Genomic DNA, 24,395 nt, shown 5'->3' with positions numbered 1-24,395 from the left:
ATCTCCTGACTTTGTGATCCGCCCACCTCGGCCTCCTAAAGTGCTGGGATTACAGGCATGGGCCACTGTGCCTGGCAATTGCTAAATTTTTTGTAGAGACAAGTGGTGGGGGTGAGGGGAGTGTGTGGGGGTGGTCTCGCTAGGTTGCTTAGGCTGGCCTCGAACTCCTGGCCTCAAGTGATCCTCCTACCTCAGGGAATGCTGGGATTACAGGCTGGGATTATGTGTGAGCCACCCAAGCCCTGCCTCAACCTACTTTTTGAAACAGTTTAGAGTCAGCTAGCATGGTGGCTCACACCTGTAATCCCAGCACTTTGGGAGGCTGAGGCAGGCAGATCACTTGACACCAGGAGTTTGAGAACAGCCTGGACGACATAATGAAATCCCGTCTTTACTAAAAATACAAAAATTAGTCGGGTGTGGAGGTGCACGCCTATAATCCCAACTACTCGGGTGGCTGAGGCAGGAGAATTGCTTGAACCTGGGAGGTGGAGGTTACAATGAGCTGAGATCACGGCACTGCACTCCAGCCTGGGTGACAGAGCAAGACTGTCTCAAAAAAAAAAAAAAGCCTTCGAGTACCCCCCACCTTGCTGTCCCTCAAGCACACCAGGTGCCAAACTCAGCCTCTGATGAGGCCTTTGTACTTGTGGAGTCACGACTCCCAGGAACACCTTCCCCAGACACTGAGTCCCTAGGGCTCACAGCCCCATTTCCTGTAGGTCTCTGTGGAAATACCACATCCTCAGTGAGACTTTCCCGGATCACCTGATTTAAAATATCATCCCATCGGGCACGGGATGTTCGAGGCCAGCCTGGCAAACATGGTGAAACCCTGTCTCTACAAAAAATACAAAAGATTAGCCAAGTGTGGTGGTGCATGCCAGTGGTCCCAGCTACCTGGAGGGCTGAGGCAGGAGGATCACTTGAGCCCAGGAGGTCGAGGTTGCAGTGAGCTGAGATCGCACCACTGCACTTCAGCCTGGGTGACAAAGTGAGAACCTGTCTCAAAAATATAAATAAAATAAAATATTGCTGGGTGCGGTGGCTCACGCCTGTAATCTCAGCACTTCCGGAGGCCGAGGCAGGCGGATCACGAGGTCAGGAGATCGAGACCATCCTGGCTAACATGGTAAAACCCCGTTTCTACTAAAAATACAAAAAATTAGCTGGGTGTGGTGTCACGCGCCTGTAGTCCCAGCTACTCAGGAGGCTGAGGCAGGAGAATCACTTGAACCCAGGGGGCAGAAGTTGCGGTGAACTGAGATCGCACCACTGCACTCCAGCCTGGGCAACAGAGGGAGACTCTGTCTCAAAAAAAACAAAAAAAAACAACCACCATGGTTTATGGTTTCTCCAGCTATGGGAGTTGCAAGGATCCTTCTCTGCTTCTCTGCCTCTGCCAAAGGCACGCGAAGGGATGGATCCAGTGACAGCAGAGGAAGGGGACGAGGCCCAGGCAGCAGCCCGATTTCCTAGGAGATGCCAGGACCTGGCCAAAGACCCCCAGGCGTGTTGGCTGTTTCCAGAGCTGGGCTGGAGTGGGGCAGGGCAGGGCGGTCTCCTCCAGCCTGACTTGAAGAACTAGCTCAGGACTCTTATGCATGGTCTGGCCTGGGGGAAAAACTCCTCAGGGGATGGGCCATCTGCCCCTCGCTGCAGCTCCTGGTGGACTCTGAGAAACCGTCCAGACCAAGTGCTCCCAGATGGAGGCGACAGCCCCAGCCATTGAAGTTTAAATTAAAGGCTCCGTTTAATTGTCAGCCTTGAGGCTACTTCCTGGCAGCCATCTATGGGCAGTGTAGTAATAATAGCTGATGTGTCTGTTGATGTCCAAGGGACCAGGAGGGGCTCTGAGAGAAGGGGTATGGCCAGTGGGCCCTACAGGCATTTTTAGGTTTACCATTGAACCCGTGAGACCTCAGTCAGAATTTATTAAATGCTGTATCCCATTGTTAACACTACTTCAGGGAAGGCAACTAGAGAGGGTGTGTCCTCACAGGGCGGGGACATGAACAAATACTGCAATGTCTAGAGATGTCTCAGGAAGCAGCTGGAGCAGCAGCCCTGAACCCCAAGTGAGCATGACAAGCACCCACCAGGATGGAATTTGGAGACAGAACCAATTTGAGTTTCTTTTATTTTTATTTATTTATTTATTTATTTATTTTGAGATGGAGTCTCGCTCTGTCACCCAGGCTGGAGTGCAGTGGCACAATCTTGGCTCACTGCAACCTCCACCTCCCGGGTTCAAGCAATTCTCCCACCTCAAGTGTCCTGAGTAGCTGGGATTACAGGCACGCGCCACCAGGCCTGGCTATTTTTTTTTTTTTTAAGACAGAGTTTCGCTCTTGTTGCCCAGGCTGGAGTGCAATGGCGCGATCTCGGCTCACCCCAACCTCCACCTCCCAGGCTCAAGTGATTCTCCTGCCTCAGCCTCCCGAGTAGCTGGGATTACAGGCGTGCGCCACCACGCCTGGTTAATTTTGTATTTTTAGTAGAGACGGGGTTTCTCCATGTTGGTTAGGCTGATCTTGAACTCCTGACCTCAGTTGATCCATCCGCCTCGGCCTCCCAAAGTGCTGGGATTATGGGCATGAGCCACTGCGCCCCAGCTATTTTTTAATTTATTATTTATTTATTTATTATTATTTTTTGAGACGGAGTCTCACTCTGTTGCCCAGGCTGGAGTGCAATGGCATGATCTTGGCTGACTGCAACCTCTGCCTCCCGGGTTCAAGCGATTCTCTTGTCTCAGCCTCCCGAATAGCTGGGACTACAGGCATGCGCCACCACACACAGCTAATTTTTGTGTTTTTTAGTAGAGATGGGGTTTCACTATATTGGACAGGCTGGTCTTGAACTCCTGACCTCATGATCCGCCCACTTCAGCCTCCCAAAGTTCTGGGATTATAGGAGTGAGACACCACGCCCAGCTTATTTTTTTGAGACAAGGTCTCACTCTGTCGTCCAGGCTGAAGTGCAATGGCGTGATCTCAGCTCACTGCAACCTCCACCTCCCTGGTTCAAGCTATTCTCCTGCCTCAGCCTCCTGAGTAGCTGGGATTACAGGCATCCACCACCAAGCCCAGCTAATTTTTGTATTTTTAGTAGAGGTGGGGTTTCACCACGTTGGCCAGGCTGGTCTCGAACTCCTGGCCTCAGATGATCCACGCGCCTTGGCCTCCAAAGTGCTGAGATTACAGGCGTGAGCCACTGCACCCACCAAGCTGTTCTAAACTCTTTGCAGGCATTAACTACTGACGTGGGTACAATTACTACTTTCCCCAGCTGTAAAACAGGTACAGAGAAGACAACTCACATACCCTGAGGCGGCTGGGCTGGGGAGTGAACTCAGGCAGTTTTTCTCCAGAGCCACCTCCTAGCTGCTCAGAGTATGAATGACCCTCTGATAGTGAAAGCAGCCCAGTGAGGCAGGATGAGATGTGGCTCCCAGAGGAGAGGAAAAAGGTCATTTCCTCTTCCCTTACAGAGCAGCCATGGCCAATTGTGCAGGTTGTATCCTGCACAAGGGCACCTGCCAAGTGGGTAACTGGGAGTTGTCCCCACCCAGAAGGGGTGCCTTTTGCTAATGTGCCCAAGTTCATGGGTGGTAGAGGCATCCCAGTCCTTTTTATTATTATTTTTTTGAGGCAGTTTCGCTCTTGTTGCCCAGGCTGGAGTGCAATGGCACGATCTCGGGTCACTGCAACTTCCGCCTCCCGGGTTCAAGCGATTCTCCTGCCTCACCCTCCCAAGTAGCTGGGAATACAGGCGCCCACCACTACGCCTGGCTAATTTTGTATTTTTAGTAGAGACGGGGTTTCACCATGTTGGTCAGGCTGGTCTCAAACTCCTGACCTCAGGTGATCTGCCTACCTCGGCCTCCCAAAGTGCTGGGATTACAGGCATGAGCCACTGTGCCAGGCCTCCCAGTCCTTTTTATCCCAGTGAGCTGCAGAAGCACACTTTTGTTCAGTCCCCAGGATTTAGGCACTTCCTGGCTACTGGGGCCCTGCTGAGGTCTGGGCCCCAGGGCAAGGGGTGTCTGCTCCCACAGGCAGGGCCCTCTAAGGAATGCTGGGTGTGAGTGCAGACAGGGAGGTCAGGCCGGCTGGCAGCTTGGGTACCACAGCTGCCCTCTCCAAGGCAACGCTTATGCACACCAGCATCCAACGATAAATCACCAAGGGGCAGCTGCCAGTCTACTCTAAGTAATGAACATCTATTGGGGCATTTCTTTTCCTTTTTTGGAGACAGGGTCTTGCTGTCACCTGGGCTGGTGTGCAGTGGTGCAATCATAGCTCATTGCAGCCTCAAACTCCTGGGTAGCCAGGACTACAGGCACATACCACTGTGCCTGGCTAATTTTTACTTACTTACTTTTTTTTTTTTATTTATTTTTTTGAGACGGAGTCTAGCTCTGTCGCCCAGGCTGGAGTGCAGTGGTGCGATCTCAGCTCACTGCAAGCTCCGCCTCCCGGGTTCACGCCATTCTCCTGCCTCAGCCTCCAGAGTAGCTGGGACTACAGGCGCCTGCCTAATTTTTTTGTATTTTAAGTAGAGACGGGGTTTCACCGTGTTAGCTAGGATGGTCTTGGTCTCCTGACCTCGTGATCCGCCCACTTCGGCCTCCCAAAGTGCTGGGATTACAGGCGTGAGCCACCGCGCCTGGCCAACTTACTTATTTTTGAGACAGGGTCTCACTCTGTTACCCAGGCTGGAGTGCAGTGACGCCATCTTGGCTCACTGCAACCTCTGCCTCCCAGGCTCAAGTGATCCTCCCACCTTAGCCTCCAGAGTAGCTGGGATTACATGTGTGTACCACCATGCCTGGCTATTTTCTTTTGTAGTTTTTTGTAGAGACGGGGTTTCACCATGTTGCCCAGACTCGCCTCGAACTCCTGAGGTCAAGCAATCCATCTGCCTTGGCCTCCCAGTGTTGGGATTACAGGCGTGAGCCACCGTGCCTGGCCAGGCCCAGTTAATTTTAAAACTTTTATAGGAACAGGGTCTCGCTTTGTTGCCCTGGTCTCGAACTCCTGGCTTTCAGCAATCCTCCTGCTGCAGCCTCCCACTGTTGGAATTACATGCATGGACCGCCGTGCCCAACCTGAGCTAATTTTTACTTTTGCATAGAGGGGATTTCCAGTCATCCTCCTCCCTTAGCCTCCCAAAGTGCTGGGATTACAGGCATAAACCAGCCTCTACTGGGTCTTTTTAATTCCTGCATTCCCCCAACCCCCTAGCCCTCCAGGCAATATGCTCACAGGGGAAAAGCACTGCCTAAGGGCCACTGGGAGTGCCCCAAATTCCTCAGGTAAGATGGGAATGAACATGTGAGGTGAGTCAGGTCTCCTGTCAGGTAACACTAACCAGGGGAGTGGGATGCGACTTGGAAAGAATGGTGTGGCTGAAGGAGCTGTCTACCTATGACACCTTGAGAGGAAAAAATATATACTAATTTTCTCATGAAGTCTCTCCATACAGAATAGTACTGAGGACTAGCTTGCAACCTTGGTGACAAACACTTCTGAGCCTGAAATTAACAATGGCTTATATTTTCTTTTTTGAGACAGGGTCTGTCACCCAAGCTGGAGTGCAGTGGTGTGATCACAGCTCACTGCAGCCTTGACCTCCTGGGCTCAGGTGATTTGCCGACCTCAGCCTCCTAAATAGCTGGGACTACAGACACGCGCCACCATGCCTAGCTATTTAAAATAAACTTTTTGGTCAGGCGCGGTGGCTCACGTGTGTATTCCTAGCACTTTGGGAGGTCGAAGCAGGGAGACTGCCTGAGCCCAAGAGTTCGAGACCAGCCTGGGCAACACGATGAAACCCCATCTCTACTAAAATACAAAAAAATTAGCCGGGCGTGGAGGTGTGTGCCTGTAGTCCCAGTTACTTGGGAGGCTGAGGCAGAAGAATTGCTTCAACCTGGGAGGCAGAGGTTGCAGTGAGCTGAGATCGCGCCACTGCACTCCAGCCTGGGCGACAGGGTGAGACTCTGTCTCTAAAAAAAACAAAAACAAAACAAACAAACAAACAAACAAAAAAAAAATATATATATATATATATAGAGACGGAGTCCCACTCTGTCGCCCAGGCTGGTCTCAAACTCTGGGGCTCAAGCAATCCTCCTGCTTTGGCCTCCTAAAGTGTTGGGATTACAGGCGTGAACCACTGCACCCGGCCTGTGGCTCACATTTTCTAAGAGCAAGGACAGGACAGGACAGGCCCCAATCTCAGGCCTTTACTGGCAAGGGCTGGAGAAACCCTCATAGGTTTCAGAAGGGTGCATTATTCTTCCCCTTCTGCAGATGAAGAAACTGAGAATTAGAGAGGCACAGTCCCGGCTGCGCGCGGTGGCTCACGCCTGTAATCCCAGTACTTTGGGAGGCCAAGGCAGGCAGATTACAAGGTGAGGAGATCAAGACCATCCTGGCTAACACGGTGAAACCCTGTCTACTAAAAATACAAGAAATTGGCCGAGCATGGTGGCGGGCGCCTGTAGTCCCAGCTACTCTGGAGGCTGAGGCAGGAGAATGGCATAAACCCGGGAGGTGGAGCGTGCAGTGAGCCGAGATCGCGCGACTGCACTCCAGCCTGGGCGACAGAGCGAGACTTCGTCTAAAAAAAAAAAAAAAAAAGAGGCACAGTCCCTTGACCAAGGTCACAAAGCAAGAGCCACCATCAAGACAGAGGGAAACTTCACCTTCACTCCTCCCAGAGGTGCTCAGCCTCCACCACACGGATGGGCTGCCACATACCATTCATACTCCCTCCTCCTTGCTGACTCAATGCTGCCCTCCCCACCCAAGACCTAAAAGGTCAGGAAGGTAGGGTGGGGCAAGGGAGGAAGTCGAAGCAGGGGAAAAAGGAGGCGGAAACCCCGCCATGGGGTGTGGTGTGGTGGGGGCTGGAGGTACGGTGGGGGGGCCAACCCAGAGCAGAGGCCTGCTCCTGAGCTCCCTCTGGTGGGCAAGGGGCAGAGGCAGGAAGCCAGGGAGGAGACAGTAGGGCTGAGTCAACACATCTTTATTAAACACCTGAAGTTACTGGGAGGAGGCCATGATGCTGGACACACCTGTGGGGAAGGAGAGACCAGACTGAAGGTGAGAACGGCGGGAGACAAACCTCCAGCCACCTGCTACAGCACCCACAATTCTTTAGGGGGAGATCATAAACTCCTTCCAGGCCCCGGTTACCATCACAAAGGCAGTTTGGTGCAGTATTTTAAAAAGATGGACTCTGGAGCAAGGAGGGCTAGGTTCAAATCCCAGCTCTGCCAATTAACAGCTGGGTCACTTGGACAAGTTACTGAACATCTCTGAGCATCACCTACCTTCCTATCTTTAAGAAGCACCTACCTTATAGGATTGTAGGACCAAACGAGGTGCTTAGAACAAAGTGCCAAGGAAGTGTTGTTTGTAATTACCTACATGATAATATTTACTATGTACTATTTGCAGGATACTCTTAAGTTTTTTTTTGAGACACAGTCTCATTCTGTTGCCCAGGCTGGAGTGCAGTGGAGCGATCTTGGCTCACTGCAACCTCCACCTTCCGGGTTCAAGTGATTCTCCTGCCTCAGCCTCCTGAGTATTTTGAACCTATCCTGTTTGACCCAGGACACAGAGCAATGGAGCCAGAACTGAGACAGAGGGAACCCTCCCGTCTACTCCCCCGGCAGGGCTGGGCTCCTACTTCCCTGAGATTCACACCTTCCTCCTCCTTTTCCTTGTTGACTCAGCACTGCCCTCTCCACCTGTGACCTAAAAGGTCAGGAAGGTGGGGTGGGGCGACAGAAGCCAAAGGGGAGAAGAAAGGAGGCCCTTTCCTCACTACAGAATCTTTTGCTGGAGTTCTCACTGAGAACCCTGACACAGCAGTCACGCGGCGTTTAGAGGTGAGATACCACGGGCTGCAAGTGCGCAGATGGCTGCCTGCTCAATGCTGTTCCCCAGTTAGGTACAAAATTAGCTGGTTTGTGTTAAGAAACCACGTTGTACCAAACACATCTTTAAAACACCTGAATCACACTCAAGCGGGTGGGGGAGACCCGGGATGAAGGCAGCAGCCCGCCTGTGCCTTTCTCCCTGGCTCCAGGACATCTGCTCAGTGCCATGATGAGCGGCAGTGAAGCAGCCCCCGCTGCCGGAGTAGCCACTGCAATCTTTTTAGTTGAGCAAGCAGTTGAGCCTGTGTTAGTTACATGTGTGTAGACGATGGTCATAATGAACATTTAATGAACTGTGTGGTCACTTAGCTCTTTGCTAAGTGTTATACATGCATTCACACTTATGATGCCATGAGGTAGGTATGATACTATTTATATCATTTAGCAACTGAGGATCAAATGATGTAAGTGTAAGGACCTACACAGTGTTTATCACAGTTACTGTTGCAGTCGTCCCCATTTTTTAGATGAGAAAACTGAGGCACAAAAATGTGGAATCACCCAAACTAGAGAATCAAGATTCCTACTGTTCACCGGATTCCAAGTCTGCACATGAGGCTTGGGCACCCCAAGAATAAAAGATGGCCAACGAGACAGGCCTCAGGGACAAATAAGGGTGCAGAGACCCCCTGTGAGGCCCCGCTGGGCCCCAGGAAGTCTTGCTGAGTGCTATGGGGCAGGACACAGGGCCTAGAAGTTCCAGGGAAGATCACCCAGCTCCCCGCTATTCCTCCTGGGCGGGAGCCCCGAGACACAAGGTGAATGGAATCTGGCAGGTGCAGACTTCCCAGCCCAGAACACGAGCAGATCTACCCAGGTCCTCTGGGCCCCTGCCTCGGCCTCCCTTGAGGGGCACCCCCTTAGCCCCAAAGCCCGAGGCCGTGGGTCACCACTCACTGTCAAAGTCAATCTTCTCCACAATGTTCTTGGGTTTAATGCTCTCTTCTTGGCTACAGATGAAGATCTGCCCCGACTCGTCGGCACTCCAGCCGTATTTGCTCATCCACACCTTTAGCTGGCTGTCTGCAGGTGACAGGGGCAGCGAGGGGCTTCAGTCAGCCTGATCCCACAGTTCCAGGGGACTGAGAGGCAACAGAGTCATGGCTCAGGAAGCCAGGGCAGCCCCCCTTGCCCACTGACATCTCCTGGACAGCAGCAGCTGGCCTGGTCTCCTTGCTTCCGTCCCTGCCCTTCCACGGGTCATTCTCTGAATGGCCGCCAGAGGGAGCCTGTGAGCTCTTTCAGCCTCACCATGGGGCTTCTGCCTTAATTTCTATTCCTCTCTTTTCTCTCCCTGGGCAAATTTTGGTTCCTAACAAGAGCAGCGTATTTATCTACCTTTTCCCACAACCTATATGAAACGGTTGCAAAATTATGACATGACCATTACCAGAAACAATACACTTTTTTTTTTTTTTGAGACGGAGTTTTTGCTCTTGTTGCTGAGGCTGGAGTGCAATGGCGCAATCTCGGCTCACTGCAACCTCCGCCTCCCAGGTTCAAGCAATTCTCCTGCCTCAGCCTCCCGAATAGCTGGGATTACAGGCACATGCCAACACGTCCAGCTAATTTTTGTATTTTTAGTAGAGACGGGGTTTCACCATGTTGGCCAGGCTGGTCTCGAACTCCTGACCTCACGTGATCTGCCTCCCTCACTGGTATGAGCCATCACACGTGGCCTTCCTTAGTTTCTTTTTTTTTTTAGATGGAGTTTCCATCTTATCACCAGTGCAATGGTGTGATCTCAGCTCACTGCAACCTCCGCCTCCTGCGTTGAAGCAATTCTCCTGCCTCAGCCTCCCAAGTAGCTGGGATTACAGGTGCACGCCACCACACCCAGCAATTTTTTGTATTTTTAGTAGAGAGGGGGTTTTACCATGTTGGGCAGGCTGGTCTCGAACTCCTGACCACAGATGATCCACCCACCTCGGCCTCCCAAAGTGCTGGATTACAGGTGCGAGCCACCGCGCCCGGCCTTCCTTAGTTTCTTGACTTCCTTTTCTACGTTTCTTTTTACAAAAGTAAGCAAATAAGTTATTTTTTCTTTTTTTGTTTTTGGGGGGATCTTTAAAAAATATCCATCTGATCAGAGCCCTACCCTGCTCAGAGCCCTCCGGTGGCTCCTTCTCAGTCAGGGGAAAGGACAAGGTCCTCCCGAGGCCCCACATGACCTGGAGATGCCCCTCCAACCCCCAGCTCTCTACTTTCGCCCATGCTTACACTGCTCTGGCCACATACACCCTGGCTACCCATGAACGTTACAAGTCAGGGCCCTGCTCTACTATCCTCCTCTGCACTACCTCAGGCCATGGGCCTCTCTCTACGGAGGTAAGGGCTCAGATGCCGCTGGTCTGTGAGCTGTCTTGCTTTCCTTCATGACAGGAATCACCACTGGACACCTCCATGTCGCCATGTGCTTTGCTACCTCCATGAGAATGAATTGGAGCCATCCCACTTTGTTTACTGCTGCACGCCCAGTTTAGCACACTGACACACGGTAGGCACTCAATTAATGCAAAATAAATGAGCAAATGGCATAGGATCTCCCTCAAGGCAGAGACTGTCTTATACCAAGTTCTTATTTCCTCCTTGGGCTGGGCCTTCCATGCTGACCTGATGAGACCCAGACAGGCCCGTTGGAGGAGCTGACTGAGGTCCACTGCCCTAGCCACCCCCAACCTCCCAGATGTGCACCAGGACCCAGAGGGCGTTACCCGACAGATCCCCGAGCATCTCGGCCAGCAGCCAGCGGTCAATGTGCTGGTAAGTGATACCCACAACATGGCAGATAACTGTGGAGGTCAGAGACAAAACCGGTGAGCAGCTGTCCCCCCGGACCTGGCTGCCACTCCCTACCCCTTCCCCTTGGGGAGCCCAGCCTCAGAGAGGGACTTACACTTTCGGACAGAGTCTTCAAAGCCAGTTATACCTTCCAAGAGGTCCATGTTTTCATCCAGGGCTTGCTGTGATGGGAATTGATGTTCACAATGTTTATTCTTTTAAATTATTTGCTTTTATTTGTATTTATTTATAGAGATGGGGTCTCACTACGTTGCCCAGGCTGGTCTTGAATTTCTGGGCTCAAGTGATCTTCCTGCCTCAGCCCCCCGAAGTGCTAAGATTTTGTTGCTGCTGTTGTTACATAGACGAGGTCTCACTATATTGCCCAGGCTGATCTCAAACTCCTGGGCTCAAGTGATCTGCCCACGTTGGCCTCTCAAAGCGTTGGGATTACAGGGGTGAGCCACCACTGCCAGCCTACACTGGTAATCTTACCTATCAACAACGTTCATATCAGTAATGTGTGGGGAAAAGAAAGATCAGATTGTTACTGTGTCTGTGTAGAAAGAAGTAGACACAGGAGACTCCATTTTATTCTGTACTAAGAAAAATTCTTCTGCCTTGAGATGCTGTTAATCTATAACCTTACCCCCAACCCCGTGCTCTCTGAGACATGTGCTGTGTCAACTCAGGGTTAAATGGATTAAGGGCTGTGCAGGATGTGCTTTGTTAAACAGATGCTTGAAGGCAGCATGCTCCTTAAGAGTCATCACCACTCCCTAATCTCAAGTACCCAGGGACACAAACACTGCGGAAGACCGCAGGGACCTCTGCCTAGGAAAGCCAGGTATTATCCAAGGTTTCTCCCCATGTGATTGTCTGAAATATGGCCTCGTGGGAAGGGAAAGACCTGACAGTCCCCCAGCCCGACACCCGTAAAGGGTCTGTGCTGAGGAGGATTAGTAAAAGAGGAAGGAATGCCTCTTTGCAGTTGAGACAAGAGGAAGGCATCTGTCTCCTGCCTGTCCCTGGGCAATGGAATGTCTCGTGTAAAACCCGATTGTATCTTCCATCTACTGAGATGGGGGAAACCGCCTTAGGGCTGGAGGTGGCACATGCGGGCAGCAATATTGCTCTTCAAGGCATTGAGATGTTTATGTGTATGCACATCAAAAGCAAAGCACTTAATTCTTTACCTTGTTTATGATGCAGAGACCTTTGTTCACGTGTTTACCTGCTGACCTTCTCTCCACTATTATCCTATGACCCTGCCACATCCCCCTCTCCGAGAAACACCCAATAATGATCAATAAATACTAAGGGAACTCAGAGGCCGGTGGGATCCTCCGTGTGCTGAACGCGGTCCCGTGGGCCCCCTTTTCTCTTTCTCTATACTTTGTCTCTGTGTCTCTTTTCCAAGTCTCTCATTCCACCTAACGAGAAACACTCCCAGGTGTGGAGGGGCAACCCACCCCTTCAGTAATGTTAACAAGAATAGCAGCTACCAGGCCATGTGTGGTGGCTCACACCTATAATCCCAGCACTTTGGGAGGCTGAGGTGGGTGGATCACTTGAGGTCAGGAGTTCGAGACTACTCTGGCCAACAGGGTGAAACCCTGTCTCTACTAAAAATAAAGAAATTAGCCAGGCACAGTGGCTCATGGCTGTAATCCCAGCACTTTGGGAGGCTGAGGCGGGCGGATCACCTGAGGTTGGGAGTTCGAGACCAGCCTGACCAACATGGAGAAACCCTGACTCTACTAAAATTACAAAATTAGCAGGGCGTGGTGGCACATTCCTGTAATCCCAACTACTGAGGAGGCTGAAGCAGGAGAATCACTTGAACCCAGGAGATGGAGGTTGTGGTGAGCCGAGATCACACCATTGCATTCCAGACTGGGCGACAGAGGGAGGCTCTGTCTCAAAACAAAACAAAAAACAACAAACAAACAAACAAAAAACAGAAATTAGGCTGGCTGGGTGTGGTGGCTCAAACCTGTAATCCCAGCACTTGGGGAGGCTGAGACGGGCGATCATGAGGTCAGGAGATCGAGACCATCCCGGTTAACATGGTGAAACCTCGTCTCTACTAAAAATACAAAAAATTAGCCAGGTGTGGTGGCATGTGCCTGCAGACCCAGCTACTCGGGATGCTGAGGCAGAAGAATCACTTGAACCCAGGAGGCAGAGGTTGCAGTGAGCTGAGATTGCGCCACTGAACTCCAGCCTGGGCGACAGCGCGAGACTCCATCTCAAAAAAAAAATAAATAAAAATAAAATAAATAAATAAATAATTAAACCGGGTGTGGTGGTGGATGCCTGAAATCTGTAATCCCAGCCACTTGGGAAGATGAGGCAGAAGAATCACTTGAACCTGGGAGGCAGAGGTTGCAGCGAGCCAAGATCATATCACTGCACTCTAGCCTGGGCAACAGAGCCATACTCCATCTCAGAAAAAAAAAAAAAAGCAGCTACCACTTTGAGCACTGACCCCACATGCTATAGCCATTCTTCTAAGTGTAGCCATGTGATGTAAGTTATATCCATTTTAGAGATGAGGAGACCAGGGCAGCTACATGATTTTCCCAAAATCCTGGAGGTGAGGCTTGAACCTGGCAGGCAGAAACCAGAGCCCTGAGAAAGGGGGCAGACACATATTGGCTAAGTGTATTCAGCCACCTCCCCTTGCTTCTGTCTCACTCAGAGAAAAGGCCAATTTTCCTACCATAGCCCATTAGGCCACACAGAATCTGCCTGTCACCTCTGTGCCCTCACCTCCACCTACTCGCTCCTCACTCACCCTGCTCCAGCCACAGGGGCTTCCCTGCTGCTCCCCAAACCCGCCAGACACCCGCCCACCTCAGGGCCTGTGTGTGGAATTCTCCTCTATGGCTACCACCCTCACCTCCTTCAGATTTCTGCTCAAAGGTTAGCTCTGTGGTATAGGTTCTCTCCAACAAAAGGGAGGGAATCCCCCACATGGATGCCGGGAAGGTGTAGCCAGTGAGGTGGGCAGAAATCCAGATTTGTGGCCGGGCGTGGTGGCTCAACCTGTAATCCCAGCACTTTGGGAGGCGAGGCAGGAGGATCACTTGAGGCCAGAAGTTCAAGACCAGCCTGGTCAACATGGCGAAATCCAACCTCCACTACAAATACAAAAATTAGCCAGGCGTGGTGGCGTGGGCCTGTAGTCCCAGCTACTCAGGAGGCTGAAGTGCGGGGATCACTTGAGCCTGGGAGGTCAAAGCTGCAGTGAGCTGTGTTTGCATCACTGCACTGCGGCCTGGGCGACAGAGTGAGACCCTGTCTCAAAAAACAAAACAAAACAAAACAAAACAAACAAACAAAAAAAAACCTGTCTATCTGTTCCATGGAATAGGTCTAAGATCTCCAACACATCTCATTTGCTAGTTTGCTAGTGAGAACAGTTGTAGAACTAGTAAACTCTATTATTTTAAGCATTTGATCATTTTCTTTGTGGGATTAACTGAAGCTAATCAATAATTTCTTACTTGAATAAAAAATAAAATGTTTAAGAATTAAAAAAAAAAAGTATGCAGTCAGCTGCACATAAAATGTCAGGGTCTGGGATAGGAACAGGTGCAATTTCTACAGTGGCTGCTTCCATTTTCTCCCGAAACAAGAAGCCAGATCATAAGTTGAGGTGAGAAGAAAGGGAGACAGATAAAGCATGAGGAAACCTCCAGGAGTTGGGGAAGGAAGCAAGACCGTAGCTGCAGCTGGGGACAGGGGAGGCACATGCGACATTTTTTCTTTTTTTTTTTTTTGAGATGGAGTTTCGCTCTTGTTCAGACTGGAGTGCAATGGCATGATCTCGGCTCACTGCAATCTCCGCCTCCCAGGTTCAAGCAATTCTCCTGCCTCAGCCTCCCGAGTAGCTGGGATTACAGGCATGCGCCACCACGCCCAGCCAACTTTGTATTTTTAGTAGAGATGGGGTTTCTCCACGTTGGTCAGGCTGGTCTCGAACTCCTGACCTCAGGCGATCCGTCCACCTCGGCCTCCCAAAGTGCTGGGATTACAGGTGTGAGCCACCATGCCCAGCCAGCACATGCGATTTAAGAGAAGGAAGCGGAACAGAGAAGCCTGCAGAGAAAGAGGGTTGGAGCTAATGGTCAGGCCCAAGAATGTGGGGATGGAGACCCTGTGGGGGTGAGCTGAGAAGCTAGGAGGAAGCGGTCAGAGAATGAAGATGCTGGAAACTCACAGAGGGAGGAGGGGAGCCATTATTGGTGACGGCAGTGGCTCCCAACATTGGCCAGATGTCCAAATCACCCAGGGTAACCTTTTAAAATCCCAAGGCCTAGGCTACACTGAAGCAATTACATCAGACTCTGTGAGGGAGGACCCAAGTATCAGTATTAATTTTAAAAAATGCCTCAGAGGGCCGGGCGTGGTGGCTGACACCTGTAGTCCCAGCACTTTGGAAGGCCAAGGCGGGCAGATCACTTGAGGTCAGTAGTTCGAGACCAGCCTGGCCAACATGGTGAAACCCCGTCTCTACTAAAAATACAAAAATTAGCTGGCAGGGTGGTGCATGCCTGTAGTCCCAGCTACCTGGGAGGCTGAGACAGAAAAATTGCTTGAACCCAGCAGGCGGAGGTTGCAGTGAGTTGAGATTGTGCCACTGCATTCCAGCCTGGGTGACACAGCGAGACATGGTCTCAAACAAAAAAAAAAAAAAAAAAAAAAAAAGGAAAGAAAATAAATGCCTCAGAGGTCTAATGTGCAGAGAACTGGCCTGGGGTATGATTGGAAGAGAAGGGCTGAGGTCAGGTGTAGCACAAGATAGCTGGCCAAGAGAGCAAGGGACCCAGAGGTCTGGGTGGTCAAAGGATCCTCTGTGTTACTTTCTAAGCGTCTAAGAATTAGGGCAGGAGTGGTAGAGAGCGCCAGTGAGAAGGAGCTGAATTTTTTTTTTTTTTTGAGACGGAGTCTCACTCTGTCACCCAGGCTGGAGTGCAACGGCGTGATCTCAGCTCACCATAACCTCTGGGTGAGGTTGAACCCACCGGGTTCAAGTGATTCTCCTGCCTCAGCCTCCTGAGTAGCTAGGATTACAGGCATGTGCCACCTCACCCAGCTAATTTTGTATTTTTAGTTAAGACAGTATTTCTCCACGTTGGTCAGGCTGGTCTCGAACTCCCAACCTCAGGTGATCCACCTGCCTCAGCCTCCTAAAGTGCTGGGATTACAGGCGTTGAGCCACCGTGGCCAGCCAGGGGCTGAATTCTTCAAGAAACAAAGAGCAGTCACCAGAGGGACTGATACCGGGCAGGAAGTGATGACACACACACTTCAAAACTGGGGGTTTCTGGCCCGGCGTGGTGGTTCACGCCTATAATCCCAGCACTTTGGGAGGCTGAGGCAGGCAGATCACCTGAGGTCAGGAATTCAAGACCAGCCTGGACAACATGGCAAAACCCCGTCTCTACTAAAAATACAAAAATTAGCCAGTGTGATGGCACATGCCTGTAACCCCAGCCACTTAGGAGGCTGAGGCACGAGAATCAGTTGAACTCGGGAGGCGGCAGTTGCAGTAAGCCAAGATCGCGCCACTGCACTCCAGCCTGGGCAAGACTGAGACTCTGTCTCAAAAATAAAACAAAATAAAATAAAAAATACATATAAAATTTAGTTGGGCATGATGGCGTGTGCCTGTAGTACTAGCTACTCGGGAGACAGGAGAATCACTTGAACCCGGGAGGCAGAGGTTGCAGTGAGCCAAGATCGTGCCACTGTACTACAGCCTAGGCAACGGCATGAGACTCCATCTCAAAAAAACCAAAAAACAAACAAACAAAAAAAAAACAACAAAAAAGACTGAGGGTATCAGAAGAGATAGGAGCCAGGAGGTGATCTAGCCTCCCACTTAGGGGGCTGCAGAAGTGGGGGGCCAGGTTCCAGTTAGAGCAAGAAGGGCAGAGCATGTCAGACAGGTGGAAGAGACGGAGAATTTCTCTTTCTTGAGACAGGGTCTTGCTCTGTTACACAGGCTGGAGTGCAGTGGTGTGATCACGGCTCACTCGCAGCCTCAAGCGATCCTCCCAGCTTAGCCTCCTGGGTAGCTGGGAGTACAGGCACATGCCACCACACCCAGTCAATTTTCAATTTTGTAGAGATGAGGTTTCACTATGTTGCTCAGGCTGGTCTGGAACTCCTGGCCTCAAGCAATCCTCCCACCTTGGCCTCCACAAGTACTGGAATCACGGGGGTGAGTCACTACACCCAGCCACTGGAGGACTTCTGATCAACGGTGTGTACTAGAGGGCTCAACGGAAAGACGGGAGAGAGGGGAAAGGGTCGGCCTCAGCCTGTGGGCACGGGGATGACCTGTGAGTACCTGCTCCGCGAGAGGATGATAATTCCACAAACACACACATGCGGAGCACTGGGCCCACCGCCAAAGCAGGAAGCCAGTCAGTGTGCACCGTTGTTACTTTTAGCACTCAGCTCCACATGGCCCTGCCATCTCCCCTGCCCCTGGACCCCAGGGAAGTTACCCAGAAGGCCTGGAAATGGCAGGTCTCCAGCAGGTCCCCGAGGTACAAAATCTGTCGGATTGGCCGTTCTTCTTGCTGGGAGGAGGAAGCATTAAGGAAAACTGGCCTCGGAGCGTAAGGTTGGGCCCCAGATCACCCCTCCCCACCTACCTTCTTCTGGCTGCTTTCTTCCAAAGCTTCAGCTCAGAAAAACAGCTGGAAAAGGAAGCCAGCTAATTTCTCCTGCAGGTGTATGCAGGAGAAAGGATGTTGGCTGCAGGACTGTTTGTAATGGCAAAAGATGAGAAATGACATGCCAGTCCTGGTGGCTCACGCCTGTAATCCTGGCACTTTGGGAGGCCAAGGCGGGTGGATCACCTGAGGTCAGGAGTTCGACACCAGCCTGGCCAACATAGCGAAACCCCATCTCTACTAAACATACGAAAAGCAGCTGGGTGTGGTGGCACGTGCCTATAGTCCCAGCTACTTGGGAGGCTGAGGCAGGAGAATCACTTGAACCCGGGAGGAGGAGGTTGTAGTGAGCCAAGATCACGCCTTTGCACTCCAGCCTGGATGACAGAGCAAGACTCCATCTCAAAAAAAAAAAAAAAGAAAATATTAACCAAAAAAATCTACTATTATTACTAATAAAATAAAACCTATAGGCTGGGCACGGTGGCTCACATCTGTAATCCTATCACTTTGGGAGGCTGAGGCGGGTGGATCACCTGAGGTCAGGAGTTCGAGAGCAGCCTGGCCAACATAGCAAAACCCCGTCTCTACTAAAAATACAAAAATTAGCTGGGCGTGGTAGCATGCATGCACCTGTGGTCCCAGCTGCTCAGGAGGCTGAGACAGGAGAATAGCTTGAACCTGGGAGGTGGAAGTTGCAGGAAGCCGAGATCACGCCACTGCACTCCAGACTGGGTGACAGAGCAAGGCTCCGTCTCAAAAAAAAAAAAAAATAAATAAAATAAAACAACAACAACAAAAAACCCCACCTTAAATCATTCCTATGTCAGGCTTCCTCTACCATTCCTGAAAGACAGCACTGAGCTCTGCTTCCTTTAGCCCATGAGTGTCCTCTCTGCCTGGATCACCTTTGCCTACCCCTTCACCTAACTCGTTATGTTTTAGATGTTCCCTCCTCCAGGAGGCCCTGGTTTATACAGTTTCTAGTTAAAAATACAGAAGAGTGAACAGTGGCAAAATAGGTCTTCCCTCCCCTGTCTCACAGCCATCCTTCCTGGGAGGTACCAGTCATTTGCAATTCTTGGGTACCTTTCCACCTTTCCAGACATTGTTCTATAGAATGTAAATACAGATGGCTGTGTTCATGTCCACATATTCCCCCACCCAAATGGTCAGGTGCCTGCTCTGGCTCTTCTCTTTTTTTTTTGAGACAGAGTCTCACTGTGTCACCCAGGGTGGAGTGCAGTGGCGCAATCTCGGCTCACTGCAACCTCCACCTCCCAGCTTCAAGTGATCCTCCTGCCTCAGCCTCCTGAGTAGCTGGGACTATAGGTGTGTGCCACTGTGCCTGGCTAATTTTTTGTATTTTAATAGAGATGGGGTTTCGCCATGTTGGCCAGGCTGGTCTCGAACTCCTGACCTCAGGTGATCCACCCACCTTGACCTCTCAAAGTGCCGGGATTAGAGGCGTGAGTCATTGTGCCCGGCTGCTGTGACTCTTGTAACCCAACCCTGACCACTCCAGTCTATCACTGACTCTTCACTGGACTGCGACAACTTTGTGAAGACAGGGCCCAGGACTGTCTCAGTCACCAGTGTCCCAGCACGGTCCAGCACCTTGCCACGCCGGACCAGAGCAGGCACTTGTTGTTTGTGGATACACCCACAGACCATCTCCCTGGGAATTCATGCACCTTGACTCTGACCCCTTCCCACACACCCCCCGGCCCCAGTGCTGGAAGGATACATGTGCCTGGTCGATCATGCACTTGCACAGGGTGAAGTCTGTGTGCGGCAAGTTGGTGAGGGCCTTCAGCAGGATCTGGGCAGTGACCGTGGTCTGAAAGAAGGCTGGGTTGAACTGGTACCTAAGAAAAAGAACAAGAGACGTGGCCACAGTGGCACCTCCAAGTCCCCAGTCCTCACCAGGTGCCAGGCAGCTGCTTTATTCTGGAGTTTGGGAATTGGACATGCCTGGGTTCCAATCCCAGTCCCAGTGCTTCCCAGCTGTGTAACCTTCACCTCCCTGAGCCTACTTTTCTCCTCTGTGAACAGGGACAGTTAATGCTCACAACTACCCAATGGGGCAGACACTGCTAAGTGATTTATAAACAAATGAGAACAGCAGCAGTGGTCTGGAGTAGTGGCTAAGGAACCAGAGCCAGACTGCCTCGGTTTAAACTTCCCTGCTGAGTGACCTCGGACTGCTTATTTATGACACGAGGAGCAGAGAAGAGAGAGATTAAGAGGCACTGAAAGGCTGAGGAGCAGAGAAAGGAAACTGAGGGGCTGACAGTTTCCTCCCTTGCAAAAGAGGACAACAGAAGGTGGCGGGGGGGTGGGTAGGTGGGTGGCTCAAGCCTGTAATCCCAGCACTTTGGGAGGCCGAGATGGGCGGATCACCTGAGATCAGGAGTTCGAGACCAGCCTGGCCAACATGACAAAGCCCCGTCTCTACTAAAAATACAAAAATTAGGCTGGGTGCAGTGGCTCACGCCTGTAATCCCAGCACTTTGGGAGGCCAAGGTGGGTGGATCACCTGAGGTCAGGAGTTCGAGACGAGCCTGGCTAACATGGCAAAACCCCGTCACTACTAAAAATACAAAAATTAGCTGGGTATGGTGGTGCGTACCTGTTGCGGGAAGTCAGGGACCCCAAACGGAGGGACCGGCTGAAGCCATGACAGAAGAACGTGGATTGTGAAGATTTTATGGACATTTATTAGTTCCCCAAATTAATACTTTTGTAATTTCTTATGCCTGTCTTTACTGCAATCTCTAAACATAAATTGTAAAGATTTCATGGACACTTATCACTTCCCCAATCAATACCCTTGTGATTTCCTATGCCTGTCTTTACTTTAATCTCTTAATCCTGTCAGTTGAGGAGGATGTATATTGTTCCAGGACCCTGTAATAATTGCGTTAACTACAAAAATTGTACAACATGTGTGTTTGAGCAATATGAAATGTGGGCACCCTGGAAAAAGAACAGGATAACAGCAATTGTTCAGGGAATGAGAGAGAGAACCTTAAACTCTGACTGCCAGTGAGCCGGGCAGAACAGAGCCATATTTCTCTTCTTTCAAAAGCAAATGGGAGAAATATCACTGAATTCTTTTTCTCAGCATGGAACGTCCCTGAGAAAGAGAATGCGCACCTAGGGGTAGGTCTTTGAACTGGCCCCCTCTGGGGCGTACCTGTCTCTTATAGTCGAGATTGCAGAGGTGAAATAAACTCTCCCATAGTGCTCCCAGGCTTATTAGGAAGAGGAAATTCCCGCCCAATAAATTTTGGTCAGACCGGTTGATCTCAAATCCCTGTCTCCTGATAAGATGTTATCAATGACAGTGGTGCCCAAAACTTCATTAGCAATTTTAATTTCGCTTTGGTCCTGTGGTCCTGTGATCTCGCCCTGCCTCCACTTGCCTTGTGATATTCTATTACCCTGTTAAGTACTTGATGTCTGTCGCCCACACCTATTCGCACACTTCCTCCCCTTTTGAAAATCCCTAATAAAAACTTGCTGGTTTTTGTGGCTTGTGAGGCATCACGGATCCTACCAATGTGTGATGTCTCCCCCGGACGCCCAGCTTTAAAATTTCTCTCTTTTGTACTCTGTCCTTCTATTTCTCAAGCCAGCCGACGCTTAGGAATATAGAAAAGAACCTACGTGATTATCGGGGCAGGCCCCCCGATACGTACCTCTAGTCACAGCTACTTAGGAGGCCGAGGCAGGAGGATTACATGAACCTGGGAGGCAAAGGATGCACTGAGTTGAGATCATGAGATCACGCCAAGGCACTCTAGCCTGGGCAAGAAGGTGAGACCCTGTCTCAAAAAAAAAAAAAAAGGAAAGAAAGAAAGCACCCAAGTAAAATTAGCTGGGCATGGTGGTACATGACTGTAGTCCCAGCTATCCAGGAGGCTGAGGCGGGAGAATCACTTGAGTCCAGAAGGCTAAGGCTGCAGTGAGCCATGACTGTGCCACTGTACTCCAGCCTGGGCAACAGAAGAAGATCCTGTCTCCAAAAAAAAAAAAAAAAAAAAAAAAAAAAAAAAAAGGCACGAAGAACCCACATGTCCATCAAGAGCCAGAAGAGATCATTAGGACAGTCACACAAGTGACACAGTGGAGAGCTATACATCCACGACAACAAACTGCAGTCATATCAAAAACAAAACAAAAAAACAAAAAACACTGGATAGATCTCACAAACCCAGTGCTGAGTAGCAAATGGCAAATGCAGAAGAGTTTGTGCTGTATGCACTCCATCTGTATCAAGTTCAAAGCAGGGAAACCTGAGCTGAGCTGAGCCAGATGTATGCATGCATAGTAAACCATCACATAAAGCCAGGCCATGAGAGCATGGGGGAGCAGGGGAATTGGTTGGCATAGAGCATAGGGGGCAAAGAGCCTGTGGTGCTAGCAATAACTTTGCAACATAAATGGTGATTATGTAGGCTTTCATTTATAATGATTTGTTAAACTACATGTTTGCTTAATGTATTAGCCTGTACATGTGTTCTGTAATTAACCTTTATTTTTGAGACAGGGTCTCACTCTGTCGCCCAAGCTGGAGTGCAGTGGTATGATCTTGGCTCACTGCAACCTCTGCCTCCCAGGCTCAAAAAATTCTCCTGCCTCAGCCTCCCAAGGAGCTGGGACTACAGCCATGCGCCACTGGGCCCAGCTAATTTTTGTAGAGACAGGGTTGTGCCATGTCACCCAAATTGGTAATTCTTTTTTTTTTTTTTTTTTAAAAAGAGGGGTCTCACTCTGTCCCCCAGGCTGGAGTGCAGTGGCACTATCATGGCTCACTGCACCTCAATCTTCCAGGCTTAAGCGATCCTTCCACCTCAGCCTCTCAAGTAGCTGGAACTACAGCCACATACCGCTACATTAATTTTTAAATTTTTTTATAGAGTCGGGTCTCGCTATGTTGCCATGGATGGTCTCGAACTCTTTGGCTCAAGTGAGTCTCTCGCCTCAGCCTCCCAAAGTGCTGGGATTACAGGCATGAGCCCCTGCGGCCACCCTAATTGATTTTTTATTATTATTTTTGAGACGGAGTTTCGCTCTTGTTGCCCAGGCTGGAGTGCAATGGCGCGATCTTGGTTCACCACAATCTCCGCCTCCTGGGTTCAAGCAATTCTCCTGCCTCAGCCTCCCGAGTAGCTGGGATTACAGGCATGTGGCACCACGCCCGGCTAATTTTGTATTTTTTAGTAAAGATGGGGTTTCTCCGTGTTGGCCAGGCTGGTCTCAAACTCTCTACCTCAGGTGATCCGCCTGCCTCATCCTCCCAAAGTGCTGGGATAACAGGCGTGAGTCACCGTGCCCGGCAATTGATTTTTCAAAAACCATCCCTCCTCCTGTCCCAACTTCCTTGGCTTCCTAGTCTTGCACACCAAGAGATGCTGCATTGTGCAGGATACTACCAGCCACCCCCTTGCCCTGTACTGGGAGTGGCACCCTGCTAGTTGCTGCAATGGGAGTGTAGACAGAGAGCTAGACACTTACAGCTTCAGGACAGCCAGGTTGGCTTCCAGATCATAGGCATTTTCCTTGGCCTGCGTCTCTACATAGCGCTCCAGGGTGGCCAGGTTCTCAGGATTGTACCTAAAGGAGAATCAAGATAGGTGAGCACAGAGGAGACAGAAGCTGAGGCCAGCCACCTTATGGAGCAAGGGGCCACTGTAACCTGCTCCTCCCGCCCTTCCCCTCTAAATCTGGCACTGGCCACTTGCTCTATCCAGGTAGTGAATTATGTCCAGTATAATCTCTAGTAAAACTTTTTCTTATCCCAGACCTCTCGCCTAAGCTCTAAACTCCACTGGAGCCCTGGCTCTTCCCTAGGATGCCTCCTCAACCTCTGAGCCAGTCAATCACTGCAGCTTGTACACCTGGCCTCCTGAATGTCTCTGCTACTCACCCCTTCCTCCCCTGCTCAGGCCTCCACCCTGATCCAGCCCCATCCTCTCCTGCCTACCTCGCTGCCTACTTCCTCCATGTCCACCTGAACACTCTGGCCTTTGCTTCCCCCATTTCAGTTCTAACCTCTCCCGGCTATCGCTGTCTGCTGTCAGATTTGTCTCCCTTATGGAAAGGGAACTCAGACCGTGAAGGCATGATCTGCCGCTGTCTGATTCGCCTGTGGTTCCCAGCATTGCCTAGCACTGACAGTTTATTTCAGTAAACGTGTGGAGAATGAATGACTTAAAGAGCAGAGAAGGGAGAGATTAAGAGGCACTCAAAGGAGGCGGAGCAGAGAAGGAAACCTTAAGGCAATTTACGAAGAGACTGAGTGGTATCAAGATTCTCTCGCTTCTAGGCCTTTGCAGTGCTTTTGTTTCTTTCTTTTAGAGACGGGGTTTGGCTGTTGCCCAGGCTGGTCTCTAACTCCTGGGCTCAGGCGACCCACCTACCTCGGCCTCCCAAAGTGCTAGGATCACAGGCGTGAGCCACTACCCCCAGCTCACTGCCGTTTCTTTAAGCATCTCCTCCTCCAGGAGGATAGAGAAACCCCACCCCGCGGCAAGCCCAGGACCCTGAACACCCCTTGCTGTCTCCGGAAAACCCTCTCCTCCGCCCCGCTTGGCCAGAGCGCTTCCTCCGACCGGGCTCAGACCTGTCGATACCCTTGAGCAACTTGCCCACGTTGGCTCTCATCTGCTCAAACATCGCCATGACTTCTGTCGCCTTCCACAACCAGGGATGGAGGCTAACACTGGCCCGGCACGGCGTCCTCGAGGACGGGAACAGGAAGAGGTGGTGGAAACGGAAACGACGTCGTTGTTGTCGCTCCAGCTCCTTGGGTGCGGTAAAGGGAAAGGCTCTAGCAGCAGCCGCCACGCTTTCCGGCTGCCACGTGACTTCTTCCTCGCAGGCGCAATTGGCGCGTGCGCATTCGCTCCACTCAAGCTGGACAGACAGCGTGAGAAAAAGCTTACTGTATC

General features: G+C 50.9%; 1 protein-coding gene across 2 annotated transcripts; it reads right to left on the bottom strand.

Moving 5' to 3' along the window:
* Positions 1-7,021: 7,021 nt before the first annotated feature.
* Positions 7,022-24,364, bottom strand: EIF3K (eukaryotic translation initiation factor 3 subunit K). Of its 2 annotated transcripts, XM_512639.7 has the most exons (8): positions 24,068-24,364; positions 22,960-23,058; positions 19,184-19,304; positions 17,266-17,340; positions 10,857-10,923; positions 10,675-10,752; positions 8,858-8,983; positions 7,022-7,087 (listed from the first exon to the last, which is right to left on the bottom strand). In XM_512639.7, exons 1-8 carry the CDS (start codon positions 24,124-24,126, stop codon positions 7,056-7,058), a joined length of 657 nt encoding a protein of 218 aa, XP_512639.2. In that variant the 5' UTR covers positions 24,127-24,364; the 3' UTR covers positions 7,022-7,055. The 2 variants fall into 2 exon arrangements, with proteins under 2 accessions (XP_512639.2, XP_009433815.1); XM_009435540.3 differs by lacking the exon at positions 10,675-10,752 and having other exon boundaries at positions 24,068-24,315.
* Positions 24,365-24,395: the final 31 nt, after the last annotated feature.

This window comes from Pan troglodytes, chromosome 20, assembly GCF_028858775.2.
Source record: "Pan troglodytes isolate AG18354 chromosome 20, NHGRI_mPanTro3-v2.0_pri, whole genome shotgun sequence".
Taxonomy (NCBI): Eukaryota; Metazoa; Chordata; class Mammalia; order Primates; family Hominidae; genus Pan; species Pan troglodytes.
The sequence above is the reverse complement of the archived record's forward strand: the minus strand, read 5'-3'. Positions and strand labels throughout refer to the sequence as shown.

What these genes read in the sequence shown, in the direction of transcription:
- EIF3K (XM_512639.7), bottom strand. Translation starts at nt 24,126, where the DNA reads ATGGCGATGTTTGAGCAGATGAGAGCCAACGTGGGCAAGTTGCTCAAG. An exon ending in GCCATTTCCAGGCCTTCTGG is followed by an intron (nt 10,924 to 17,265) that starts GTAACTTCCCTG and finishes TTCCCATCACAG; the next exon opens with CAAGCCCTGGATGAAAACAT. An exon ending in TGAAGACTCTGTCCGAAAGT is followed by an intron (nt 10,753 to 10,856) that starts GTAAGTCCCTCT and finishes TGACCTCCACAG; the next exon opens with TTATCTGCCATGTTGTGGGT.